Raw genomic sequence first — 12,680 nt, forward strand, 5'->3', positions numbered from 1 at the left:
AAAACCAATTGAACAGCCAGTGTTACATTCTTATTTCTCTCCAATACTTTAAAGACCTTTTTCAGGATTGTTGTTCCTCTTTCCTGTAGCTTCTGCAAAGGAAGAACGCTTCACTCGTTTGTAAGGGACCCCAAGATATCCCTGGATATTAACAAAACCAGGCAGATAGCACAGGAGATCATTAAGGTAAGGCTATGTTATGCTAACGGAGACATCCACTTTCTGGGCAGTGCCTCAGCAAGAGCTTAGAGGCTGCACAGCTGGAAAGGTTCTCTAAGTCTCAACAGCCTGACATGGTGTTGCAGCAGGAGATACTCAAAGCTGGCTGAAAAAAAGTGCTGATTTAGCGGGCAATAAGCTAAGGGCCTGTAAGGAGAGAAATAGACCTTTTGCTTGTCAGTAAGGGGCTGGGGAGGGAGAATTTAGATAAAGGGAACAATGAAGAAAGGTATGCAGGACAGGTTTCCTTCCCGGTCTCTTCTCTTTATTAGTAACTGCAGCTAAGTTAATGCATTCTGAAGTAGATGGCATTTTCTCCCAGATTTGCACAGTGTTTTCTGTGCTTGCTTTCAGTATTTCTCAACTGAAGAAGCATTTGTAAAGTTGCTGTTTTCTCTTCTGGCAGAAGTATCCTGTGAATTTAGTGAGCAGACTTGTGTCAGTTGTTCATTGTTCTTACGCATACAGACTTCTTCAGAATGGTGAAGTCCACAGCCACTTAATGCTTCAACTAAGAGTACCCTTCCAGCAGCCCTACTATGCAGAGCGTGAAAAGCAATTCAGAGGTTGAGCACTAAACTAAGATCCGCTCCCTTGCAGACTTCCTTGCACCCTTCCTGCATAAGTCAGACAGCTGCTGTGTCCCCATTTACAATTAATCATTTATGCTGGAGTAATGAGAGTAAACGTGTATTAGAAAGCAAAGCATGCCCAGAGTTAGAGGCTTGTAAATGATAAAAAAAAAGTTTACATCTCTGCATATATTTCCCAGGGCATGGGCTATCTTCATGCAAAGGGGATTGTACATAAGGATCTGAAATCCAAGAATGTTTTCTATGACAATGGGAAAGTTGTGATCACTGACTTTGGATTATTTGGAATTTCGGGTGTGGTTCAGGAAGGAAGGTAAGTGCTTGGTCCAATTCTAGAGTGGTAAATAATGATCAAATAGAGAAACATTTTGATGCATTACACAGCACAAGTGAGGAGTGTCAATTGCTTTAGTACATACACATATTTTTGGAATACGCACTTTGTTTTCTTTTTTTTTTAGCAGAGTTCTTTCTACAGTTCCCGTAGCACAGAGCTAGGAAGTTATGTATGGAGTAAGACTCAGAATGCAGAACAAAGAAAACTTTAAGCCCAAGAACGAGCAGGAGAGTTAGGCTAACACATGCATATTTTTTAATATGGCAAGAAAATTAGAAAGGAAATGTCAGCAAAAACATTTGAGTAAATAAAGTCAAGGCATTAGGTGAAGCACTGCTTCCTGGTTGAAGCAGTGCTGTTTCAGTACCACTTCTTTCTTTGGAACTCAGGAGGGAGAATGAATTGAAGCTGCCTCATGACTGGTTATGCTACCTGGCCCCTGAGATTGTTCGTGAGATGGCCCCTGGGAAAGATGAAGACAAGCTGCCTTTCTCCAAAGCTGCAGATATCTATGCCTTTGGGTAAGAGAGGAACACCTAAGAGTACCACGGGAGCTTGCAAAATGAGATTTGTTACAGGCCTTGGGAGTCAGTGGTCCTCTTCTCACAGGCTTGCATGTTTCTCATGTACTACAAAAGTCACGGGTGGGAGGTGTGTGGCGTGGGAGAGACTTGCTGCACAGCCTTATACACCTTCCAGAGCTTGTCTGAAGAAATTGGAACAGTGTCAGGGTTTTGTATCTTTCTCTTAAGAGCAGGCAGAGGCTTGATTTGTCTGTTGATGTTGCAGAACTGTGTGGTATGAGCTCCAAGCAAGAGAATGGCCTTTCAAGAACCAGCCTGCAGAGGCACTCATCTGGCAGATTGGAAGTGGCAAAGGAGTGAAACAAGTCCTTGCGACTGTTAGTTTGGGGAAAGAAGTCAACGTAAGTACCTGAGTTGCAGGAATCCTTCCATATAGCTATTTATCAGGAAAAGAGGGAGCTGCTTAAAAAGGAGATTTATTTTACTCTTATTATAACTCTAAAGATAAAGGGCAGGAGAGAGAACAGATTAGAATGGGACGCCAGGTTAGATAATAAGCCTCTGCCCATAGCTGTCATATAGAAGTGGACATTCACCGGTACACAGGAAACTGATTATGTGCGCTCGCAGCCCAGGCGGCCAATGGTATCCTGGGCTGCATCCAGAGAAGCATGGCCAGCAGGCCGAGGGAGGGGATTCTGCCCCTCCACTCCGCTCTGCTGAGACCCCCCCTGGAGCACTGCGTCCAGCTCTGGAGCCCTCAGCATAAGAAAGACACGGACCTGTTGGAGCGGGTCCAGAAGAGGGCCGCAAGAATGGTCAGGGGGATGGGACACCTCTCCTACGAAGAAAGGCTGAGAGAGTTGGGGTTGTTCAGCCTGGAGAAGAGAAGGCTTCGGGGAGACCTTATTGCAGCCTGTCAGTACTTAAAGGGGGCTGATAAAAAAGACGGCGGCAAACTTTTTAGCAGGGCCTGTTGTGACAGGACAAGGGGGAACGGCTTTAAACTAAAGGGGGGTAGATTCAGACTAGATCTAAGGAAGAAATGTTTTACGCTGAGGGTGGTGAAGCACTGGCACAGGTTGCCCAGAGAGGTGGTGGATGCCCCATCCCTGGACACATTCCAGGTCAGGTTGGACGGGGCTCTGAGCAACCTGATCAAGTTGAAGATGTCCCTGCCCATGGCAGGGGGGTTGGATTAGATGACCTTCAGAGGTCCCTTCCAACCCAAACTATTCTGTGATTCTGTAAGTATGTCCAAGACCTCTGCTGAACAGTGTCTCTGGCTGGGCTCGCACAAATCGCAATGCTCAATCAGTTGCTTGGTCTGCACAGTTGACCTGTGAACTAAGTGGAGATGATGAGCCACAAATATCCTTTGCAGGAAATTCTCTCAGCGTGCTGGTCGTTTGATCTCAGTGAGAGACCTAGCTTCACTGTCCTCATGGATATGCTTGAAAAACTGCCAAAATTGAATCGTCGGCTCTCCCACCCAGGGCATTTCTGGAAGTCTGCTGAGTGAGTATTTGCTGCTGTTAAGAAAATTTATGCTGCTCAGAATTTGCTAATTGATCATTTCTGTGCTTTATTTTGCCTTCCTGGGGGCTGTCAAACCTCTGATGGGAGAGTAACAATGTGCTGTTCTGCTCTTCTGGTTTCTAGGAAATTATGCAATTAAGCTTGCGTGCTTCAGACAGTTAATTTCCTACTTTAACATATTCACCTCCCTCCTTCAGTAGATTATTTATCCAGCTTTATGTTTGGTTTCAGAGAGTATCTACCAACAGTATTGGAAAGGGCCCACGCTGACCCCAAAGTGGTTACAATTTCCCCTATAATGGCTGGTACTCACTGAGGAAGGGAAGGACCAAAGAATGTGCCACCGTGTCCCCTTAAAACCGAACTGTCAAATTTTGGACGAGTCCTAGGTTTGTAGCCTTCCTCAAGGAGCATGTAGGAAAAAAATCCAACCCCCTCCTCCTCTTCGTGGAAGAGTGCCCAATTTGCACAGGCAGATAAAGAAATGAAGCATTAGTCCTGACTCAGAATAATTGACTTCTGGGGAAAAACCAAAGCAGGTGGTAATCAGGTGTCAAGTGATTTACAAATCCTGAAGATGCAGTAAACTGACAGCTAGGAATGAGTTGCAATGTTTGGACTGACTCTCTAAGTTGGAATTATGTCAAGATCTGGACCAAGGAAAGATAAATCATGAGAAGTCAGCGTAAATCCTTGTCAGATCGTGATACTTTCAAAGTCAGTTTCTGTGTTGCAATTGGGGAAGAAAGGTCTCATTCAATCAAGCGTCCATAAACTGTCAAAACTGGAAGAGGTCCCTCAGAGCACCTGACTGTACATCCCTCGACATCTGTTATGACAGACCAGACCAGAATATAAAACTCTCTCCAGTTCAGGCTGGATGAGCATAAAGCCACAAGGCCCAAAGCTTTCAGCCTTCCTTCTCATGAATAACCTGTCACTCTCAGAGAAGGATGGTTCCCAGTTCCACTTCTACCAAAATCAAGTGGAAGCAAAGCAGATACAACTTCTGGAGCCAAGAGACCGAAACCGCCACCCCAGACCAGTTTTATGTCAGTTGTCTAGTCTCCACTGCTGACCACTGTTACCCCGAGTGGCCCCGATGGACTTCAGCTAACAGGCTGGGCCTGCAAGCCCCAGTGAAAGACAGACAGCCCAGTTTCAGGAACGCGCTTAGAATTTGTTAGGCACAAGGTTACATTTTGGTGACCTCAGTGTTTTCTCTCAGAGTCTGGGGGAGATCAGACATGTTTGCCACCAGTGCCCATTTACCGTGTACTCTGCTCACTGTTTATTTTCATCTACTGAACCTCTAATATTTATTTTCTCTTTTTTCTCCTTTTTTTGATGTTTAATCTACCCCTTTCTTTCCCATAACCCTTCACGATCTTCCTGCAATACCTTATCGTAACTAACCAAACGCTTCTGTTTGTTTGCTTATATGGTGACTGTCACGGCATTTTGTGCTTTGGTGGGTGTGGCTTGTTTGGGGTTTTGGTTGAAAATTTTGCCATTTGTCTCTTGTGCAATTTCCCTAACATTTGTACTGGATCCCTGATACATTACAACGTCTAACAACTTTAAAATGCGGAATACTTCTCCAAGACCGCGGCCTCATCTTTATGCAAAAGGACACTATTATCAGCAAAGATTGAATGCTTACTACCCGCTCATGGATAAGTAGAACCGTCCGGTATTTTTTCCTTACACTAGTCAGAGATATATGCATATCGCAGCACTCATTTTAAAAAGGTACAACAAAGGGTTGAGAGAGTCTTACATTTGGCAGTTGTTCTTTGCATCATCGGTTACTGCCTGTGTGTGCTGTGGAATGCAGTTGGGAGGCAAGGTGTCTTTCTGCACCCGGAACACTCACTACTCCAGCAGAGCTGTCACAGCTACGCTTCAGTCCTTGTGATTTCAATTGTCTAGATTTTTTAAAACAAAAATTTGAAGAGAAACCAACAAAATCTGAGCTAAAAAATGGACCTGTATGTAATTGCTGCTTCTTATCTGTCCTTCAGTCATAATTGAAGAGAAACAATTTTTTTCTCCTCTTCTGGCCTAAAGCATAGCAAGCCCTATCTCCAGGCACAGCTTGCGTTGGCCAGATCTATACCCAGCTACCCTGAGTATGTGCTTCTCCATTATCCATTCCTTCAAGTCATCCAGCTTCACTTGTGACATTTCCTCGTATTTTTTTTTAAACTAATCCTCCCTTGCCTCAAGGGAAGATTGTTGTGTTTAAGTCATGTTATGAAGACAACAATTCTTTTGCCAGGAGATTTGCATGATACAGCCGTGGCCTCTGGTAATATTTTTTCCTTTCTACAGAAACACACTGTACTCCAACACTATGGTTCCGTGTGTCAACACTTTCATGCCCTCATTTCTCTATACAATAAGATCCACTTGTGTTGGATCATTAACTCTGATGACTGATTTGACATCTTTTCACCTACCTAACCAGACACCACAGAGCAGACTGAGAGCCCAGGCTGCCTACACATTCCCATGCAGACAATCACACTCTCGCATTGTCCTCTAACATCACATTGGAAATGAACTTGAAGTAATGCTTCCCATTTGGGCAGCCAGTTCATGAGAATGCTCTATTCCAGAGCAATTTGCCAAGTGATTATTTTGGATTAGTGTTTCCATAGGGAGTTACTCTTGAACAGCTCGTGGAACTGCAGAACAATGTCTTATGTAGTAGCTACCCTAATTATTTTTCCCTGGGTAGACGGACTGACATCCCCCCTCCACCCCCACAAGTGGTTCATGTCAATTTGCATACATTAATACTTTTTCTCCGCTCAAAGCATTTAATAGGGGAGAAGTACTTTAAGTGTCAGTATTAATTATCAGCATTGACAGCTGAATTAGTGCTCATTGAAATGAAAGTGCAGGCAGCTCAGTTGTTGTTCATCCCCTGCAAACTGCGTTATATTCAAGTCACACTTGGGAGGCTCTCTAGCCATGTCAGCCAGAGACCTACTCGGATTCAAAAGCCACTAAAGACATGTTCACATCCTCTCTGACAAATCCTCTGAGAAACATTGCACTAACCCCATGCTTTGTTCTGGTGTAAGCTTTGTAATATGTAGTTCTCAAGGGCTTGCTTTAAATAACTGAAAACTAACTCTCATGGTGTCTTTTTCCCTTCCCTCCCATATTTCTTTGTAGGTTGTAGCTACTGGTGCAATAACGGGCTCCACCTTGCATGCTTCCATGTGTTGTATCCTAACCGGCAACTTGGACAATCACCTTCCATTTAAAAAAGCAAAAACAAACCACGAAATTAACCCATGGACATAATCAACACTTTATCCGAATTCTCCTTTTCTGCCTTTTTCCGCTTGGTGTGGGCTGTTAGCTTGAATAACAACTCCTGTCTGCAAGAAGTTACTGTCTAACAACGTGGCCATCTTTCACTCCTGAAGCATTTCAGCAGGCTGTAACTTCCTCCTGGAAAGGGTCTAGTGATCTGCTCTCTAACTAACCAGGTGCAAGCAACAGCGAGTGCTGTGTGTCCTGCCCAGCAGGTTGGGGGTTTTCCTGAAACTGGTGTGACTTGCCTGCAAGTCTGACGAGGCGGAGGGGTGCAGTTTCCGAGTTGCAGTCTGAGGTTATGCATGTCATCCTTAGTGCTGGACTGTGGCTTTGTGACTGAAGGTAACACAGGTACATTTTCACAGGCACAGCTGATGACTGAGCACTCCGCTTGCACTGCAAACCAACACGAGTTTAGGGCCAGGTTGTGCCGGTTCTCCCTTGGGACCAGAGCCAGCATTGAAGCCAGGGTCAATTCTGTCAGCGGCTGGATGAAGCTGGTGCAGTTCTTGAGTGGAAAGAAAGATGGTCCTTGCTCTGCTTGGAGCAGGTTGCGGTCCCTGAGCCTACCGGGGACCAGGCCACAAGTGGTGTCCAGAACTGGCCCACGTGGGTCAGCTGGGATCAGCCACAATGCTGTGTAAAAGAGGAGGAAAGCGAGAGCGCCCTTCAGTTCCTCCTTCTCCTCCCCTTGCAAATTTAGTGCTTTGAATTTCATATGATTTGCTTCTGTTTACATCCCCGTTCAGCAAAACGTCTGACTTAACGTTAGGGGCTTTGCAAAATTGTAGGTAGCACAGCAAATATGTGCCTTTTTAGAAAAAGGTCTTTTTTCATTCTTTACCGATTCATGATTTTGAAAAAATATCGTTTCGGAGGGGAGAGGATAGGGACAGAGGAGAATATGCATCAAGAACCAGAGGGGTTTCTACTGTCTTCAGTGAGGACAAATACACCCACATACTTATTCTCTCAGAAAGTCTACTGCAAGAGCTCACATATTCAGGCTGTCTGCCTTGCCGTCACCTGAGTGCGTGTGTGTAGCAAAGCATTTTGAAAAGAAAATGTTTCTAGCTACGCCAACAGTTTAAGGGTGAAAGAAAAAACATCTTCATGCACTTGCTACAGTCTATAAAGAGGAGCAAATGGGTTTGGGTTTGTTCTGTTGTTTTTTTTGTTTTTTAACCGATTGACATACCTTGTCAGAACACCTCTTTCTCTTAAAAAGAAAATTCTGTAAGTCATTTTTTCCTTCCCTTCTACTTCAAGGAAACCAAGTGCCCATTGAAAAAAGTGTCAGGCTTCTACCCGCCTTAGGTACTTACGAAAACCTCCTGTTTCTCCAATTTGAGGCAAATTGTGCAGATTTGTGCTGTATGTTTCCACTGATGAGGTTAGCATGAATAAGTTCATGTGTTTGCTGCTTAATTACTTAAGCCTCTTTTCTGGGTGATCTGAAGTTGTACGAGATCAGAATCTAACCCATTTTAGTTCCTTTTATAGGACTGTAGCTTTGTAAGGAAAATTAAAAATAAATAACACTTTCCCCTCCCTTCTCCTCTCCCTCCCCACCCTTTTCAGCATTAACAGTAGCAAAGTTGTCCTGCGTTTTGAAAGATTTGGCTTGGGAATCCTGGAACCAAGTAATCAAAAGATATAGCATGGTGTGTACTTGTCTTGTGATAACGTTGTCTGCCTACTCACACAAAGCATCAGAAGTCTCCACTGAACCTTCCAAGCTATGAAACTGGTGCAGCCACAGCTGAAAGCCGCACGACCATCAATTCACAGCCCTGTGTTGTTTGCAAAGTCTGAATTCTGCCTGAGCACCAGCAGTTATTTAAAGAATGTTTACATGATACTTCTGTGTGAACTATATTTTTTTACACATAATAAACAGTGAATCAAGTTTAACCACAGCCATTCTCAAATAGCACTGAAAAAAAGAACTATTTCTAGTTCCTTCTTGGGTCTGTGGTGAATAGGAGCTATCTTCTGCCTTCAAAGCATTTGTTTTCCCTAAGAGAAGTGGAACTGGCTTGTTTCAGAGTGGCAAGCCTCTAGGACAAGGGGTTGGAGTTCCAGATCGCATTTTTCTTTCATTAAGGTAAAAATCAATCTCTTACACTGTGATTTGCCCAGACCAATCATTGAGCTCTGAGGTTTGTTTCAGCAGGGTTAGTTCAAGGTAACCCAGAGCTTGGACCAAGTTGCACTAGTGCAAATCTGCTTCTGATAGGGGAGTTTCTGATCATGTAGGCTGTCTCAATTAAAGACTCAAGCGCTCTTCTACACAGAACTCACAATAAAAACTGCTTGTTCTCATACAATCCCGTAGGAAGCTTAAGACTTGCTGGCCTTTAAAAAAATAAAAACATGTCTCGTTACAGCTCTGCACACAGGGGCCTCATTCTTCTTCCGAAGTTTTAGGCACAACAAGTTCTAGTTCCCTAAACTAGCAGCTTTTCTGGAAACACAACACTGACCAACCAGACTTGACTCTTACTGTCCCAATCACCATTTCATTTGTAGAAGAAAAGACATTTTCCAGAGCTGCAGGGAGAGGCATGAGAGCCAAGACAAGGGAAAAAGCCATTCCTAAATAATGCATTAAATAAAGTCTTGACGCACAGAGCTTGTTAAGAGATTCAGAGTCATTTGCCCCCCCCCCCCCAGTGTTACCAGCTCCTACAGCTGGTCACATTTAAGTTTGCGAACTGTTTGCTTTAAAAAATTTAGGACTAAAGCAGTTGTTCAGGGAAAAACTAACAACAACAGAAATCTTGCAACCAGGAGGGTTGCATCTGGGTCTAGAGGACTTGACTCAACCCAACAGCTCAGACTTGTTGCAAAGGTTAATTTTAAGACAAAAAACCCCACACCCCCTCTCCAGTGTTATAAAGGATACGTCTGATTACTGCATTTAAGGTGACATGCATTATCCCACTTGCAAATGGATTGCCAGCGGTGTTAGCAAAGGCTCCCTCCTGCCTCCCGTTCGTCTTCCTCTGCCTTCTCCTGCCAGCCAGGGCAGTGGGAGGACACTATTTATACAACGACCGTTCAGATCCTTTCTGTTCGTATTCTACTTTGTTTTGTTGAGATAGTTCATTAGGGCTCCCTGGAAGTCACCAAATTTCATTTCTCCAACAGCACTAGTACGTTACACTCCCCCCTCTACACCTTTCACCATCATCACGAGGGTTTGGCGTGAGGATCACAGGGAGAGGAGCTCTGAAGTCCTCTGTAAGGCAGGCAAGGTGACAGGCGCTTGGTTTGGTTATTTACAGGTGGCTGACTTTTGTAGAAAATTAAGTGACAAAAATTCCTGAGTTCTGTTGAGCAGAGAGCTTTGCTCCTACTATGTGCAAGGCAGTTATATTCTCTTACAAATATTTTGATAGAATGACTTTTTAAACGTGTCTCAGATATCAAAGAAAAAAATCGGTTTGGTGGTAGCCGAGCGTGGCACTGCGGTACTCTTTTGACCTCCTTCCTCTCCCCCACCTTTACAAAGCAAATAAACCCCCTCCAAATATACTGTGTATTTAACCTACACCACGTGGTTCTCTTCAAGACTCGCTACTGTTTGTTCTCTCTCAATAATTCTGTGTGTCAGCAGTTTTAAGCAGAAGTTGTTTTCCCAGCAAGTACTGCTTAAATAACAACGGCACAACACAAACCTACAGCGGGGAGAAGTGTGCTTCTTCGCACCGGTAACATTACGAACCCATCAGCTGAAACCCTCCACAGGCTTCACTGTGCCTCTTGCCTTAGAGACGAGCAGAAGCTGCTGCTGGATGCAAATCCTTGCTGTGTAGCCTGCAGTTCTGAACAGCCCTTCAGCTGACTCTGCGTTTGAGGGTGGCAGCAGCCTTGGTGTGCTCCTCGCTATTTATTTCTGCCATCTGTGCGCATAAAACGGGACCCGAAAGCTGGGACACCCAGAACTTCTCAGTGCGGGAACCAGTCGCCAGCTTGCAAATAGGCAGTGTTTCCTTGCTGTTCATCAGCAGTAACGCTGCTGCGCAAATGCGCAAGAGCTATGCTGGGAAAGCAATATATTCTCAATTTTTTTTCTAATAAGATGACTGGCTAGGCGGAGGACAGCCAGCACTGGGTGACCGGCCAGATTAAAACAAAATAATGAAAACAAAAAAAAAGCTATCATCGTTTGTCCTTCCTATGGCTGCCCTCGGGTGTAATTCAAACACTGTGAAGACTTTCCAGGCGCAGAGCTGCGTTGGCCCCCACTTTTAGGCAGGGCTTCCTCACTCACGTCCCTTCGTGCTGCACTTTAAAGCGTGCTGAACGCCAATAGGAGACTCATCCCAGCTGGGCACTGCCCCGTGGTGCCCCGCTGGGAATGCTGCCCTGCTGCTCCCTTCCAGGGGGCAGGAGGGGTTTCAAAACCTGCCTTTAATCACGAGATTCAGGATTCTAATTTAACCTGACCTTGGGTTTGGGTTTAACCCCCATAAATTGCTCTTGAAAGCAAAACCCAGCTTCCTGGACCCAGCGCATCGGAGAGTAGAGACTGATTACTGTCTCTGGGATAATTTTTGTTTTAATCAGCTGGTGTAAGACACATGGAAACGGACCGAGAGCAGTGGAGTTGTAGAGCTGTGAAGAGAGTGGAGCTCTCTTATCCCTCAACATGTTGCAAACCAAGCGACAGTCGTTAGGTTGCATTGTTTTATGGTCACATGTACTGTCTCCTTGTGTGCTGGTGTAAGGGCGTGAAGCACAGTAAGCCTGTACCATTTTAGAGTTGTAAATGTGAAGCTGGCTGTACAATGCTGCTACAAAAGCCACACGTCAGTAGTGAATGTAAATGGAGTCTGTAATATGGTGAAAATGGACACGTTTTCTTTTCAAATGTGATGTAAACTTTGTACAGTAAAAATTTTTTTTTATATTTTCTATCAACTGAGTGTCTTCCAGAATTGCTATTAAATTAATTAAAAATTGTTAGTATTAACAACAGTTTCTGTATTAGTTTATGCAACCAGCAAAAAAAAAAAAAAAGAGTGCACTCTATGCTAATGGAATTCTGGATATGTAGGAATCTTTTCAGTGAATAAATCTTTGCTCTGGATAAAGCAAGTGCTACAGAATTGTGGTTTGACCTTTTCCCCCCCCTCATCTACTTGTAGCCAAATGTTGTGGTTTAACCCGGCAGGCAGCCAAACACCACCCAGCCGTTCACTCACCCCCCCAGCGGGATGGGGGAGAGAATCGGGGGGAAAAAAAAAAAAGTAAACTTTGTGGGCTGAGATAAAGACAGTTTAATAGGACAGAAAAGGAAGGGAAAATAATAATAATGACAAAAGAATATACAAAATAAGTGATGCACGATGCAGTTGCTCACCACCTGCTGACCGATGCCCAGCCAGTTCCCGAGCAGCGGCCCCCGGCCAGCTTCCCCCAGTTTATGTACTGGGCATGACGTCATATGGTATGGAATGTCCCTTTGGCCAGTTTGGGTCAGCTGTCCTGGCTGTGCCCCCTCCCAGCTTCTCGCTGGCAGGGCATGAGAAGCTGAAAAGTCCTTGACTAGTGTAAGCACTGCTCAGCAACAACTAAACCATCGGGGTGTTATCAACATTATTCTCATACTACATCCAAAACACAGCACTGTACCAGCTTCTAGGAAGAAAATTAACTCTATCCCAGCCGAAACCAGGACACCAAATTGGAACACGAGCAGATTTCCATAGTGACCCACTAACACATCGCACTGTGTAGGACACCCGGTGCTGGAGGATTCGCAGGACACTGAAGCGTTACGCAGCAGTTCACGCTGCAGCGACGCTGGGAGGCTGCGAAACCCCACCACAGAACAGTAGACTTTCAGACGGTGGCAGGTCCTAGGAAGTTCACAAGCAAGAGACAAAGCCGAAAGAAGTGCTCGGTGCTTTTCACTCCCTCTCACCTAGTTAGCGTTCACCCTTGAGGAAATGATGGCCCACGTCCCAGATGAACACGCCTTTCTCTAAGTAGTGGGAGACACTCTCTGGTTTGAAGTTAGGAATTCAAGGCAATATATTTAAAAGACCAGAAAACGTGGGAGGCGAAAAAAAAGTGTTTGGACAGAGATGACAGCCCTACCATGACATGTCAGCTGATGTGCAG

At 44.7% G+C, this 12,680-nt stretch overlaps 1 protein-coding gene across 4 annotated transcripts in view; it reads left to right on the plus strand.

The window, feature by feature from the left end:
- The window catches only part of KSR1 (kinase suppressor of ras 1), a 37,385-nt gene extending 25,737 nt beyond the window's left edge, over positions 1-11,648 (plus strand). For 2 of the 4 annotated variants that reach the window (XM_009318799.1, XM_009318796.1), the window contains exons 14-19: positions 90-186; positions 992-1,125; positions 1,539-1,670; positions 1,939-2,074; positions 3,058-3,191; positions 8,127-11,648. In XM_009318799.1, coding sequence (XP_009317074.1) covers positions 90-186; positions 992-1,125; positions 1,539-1,670; positions 1,939-2,074; positions 3,058-3,191; positions 8,127-8,205 — 712 coding nt within the window. In that variant the 3' untranslated portion in view covers positions 8,206-11,648. Of the gene's footprint in view, positions 1-89; positions 187-991; positions 1,126-1,538; positions 1,671-1,938; positions 2,075-3,057; positions 3,196-6,910 lie in introns of those variants that run through there. The other 2 variants (XM_009318797.1, XM_009318798.1) reach the window with 2 other exon arrangements.
- The last annotated feature ends 1,032 nt before the right edge of the window (positions 11,649-12,680 follow it).

The sequence above is a fragment of the Pygoscelis adeliae genome, unplaced genomic scaffold, assembly GCF_000699105.1.
Source record: "Pygoscelis adeliae isolate BGI_AS28 unplaced genomic scaffold, ASM69910v1 Scaffold392, whole genome shotgun sequence".
NCBI classification, from domain to species: domain Eukaryota; kingdom Metazoa; phylum Chordata; class Aves; order Sphenisciformes; family Spheniscidae; genus Pygoscelis; species Pygoscelis adeliae.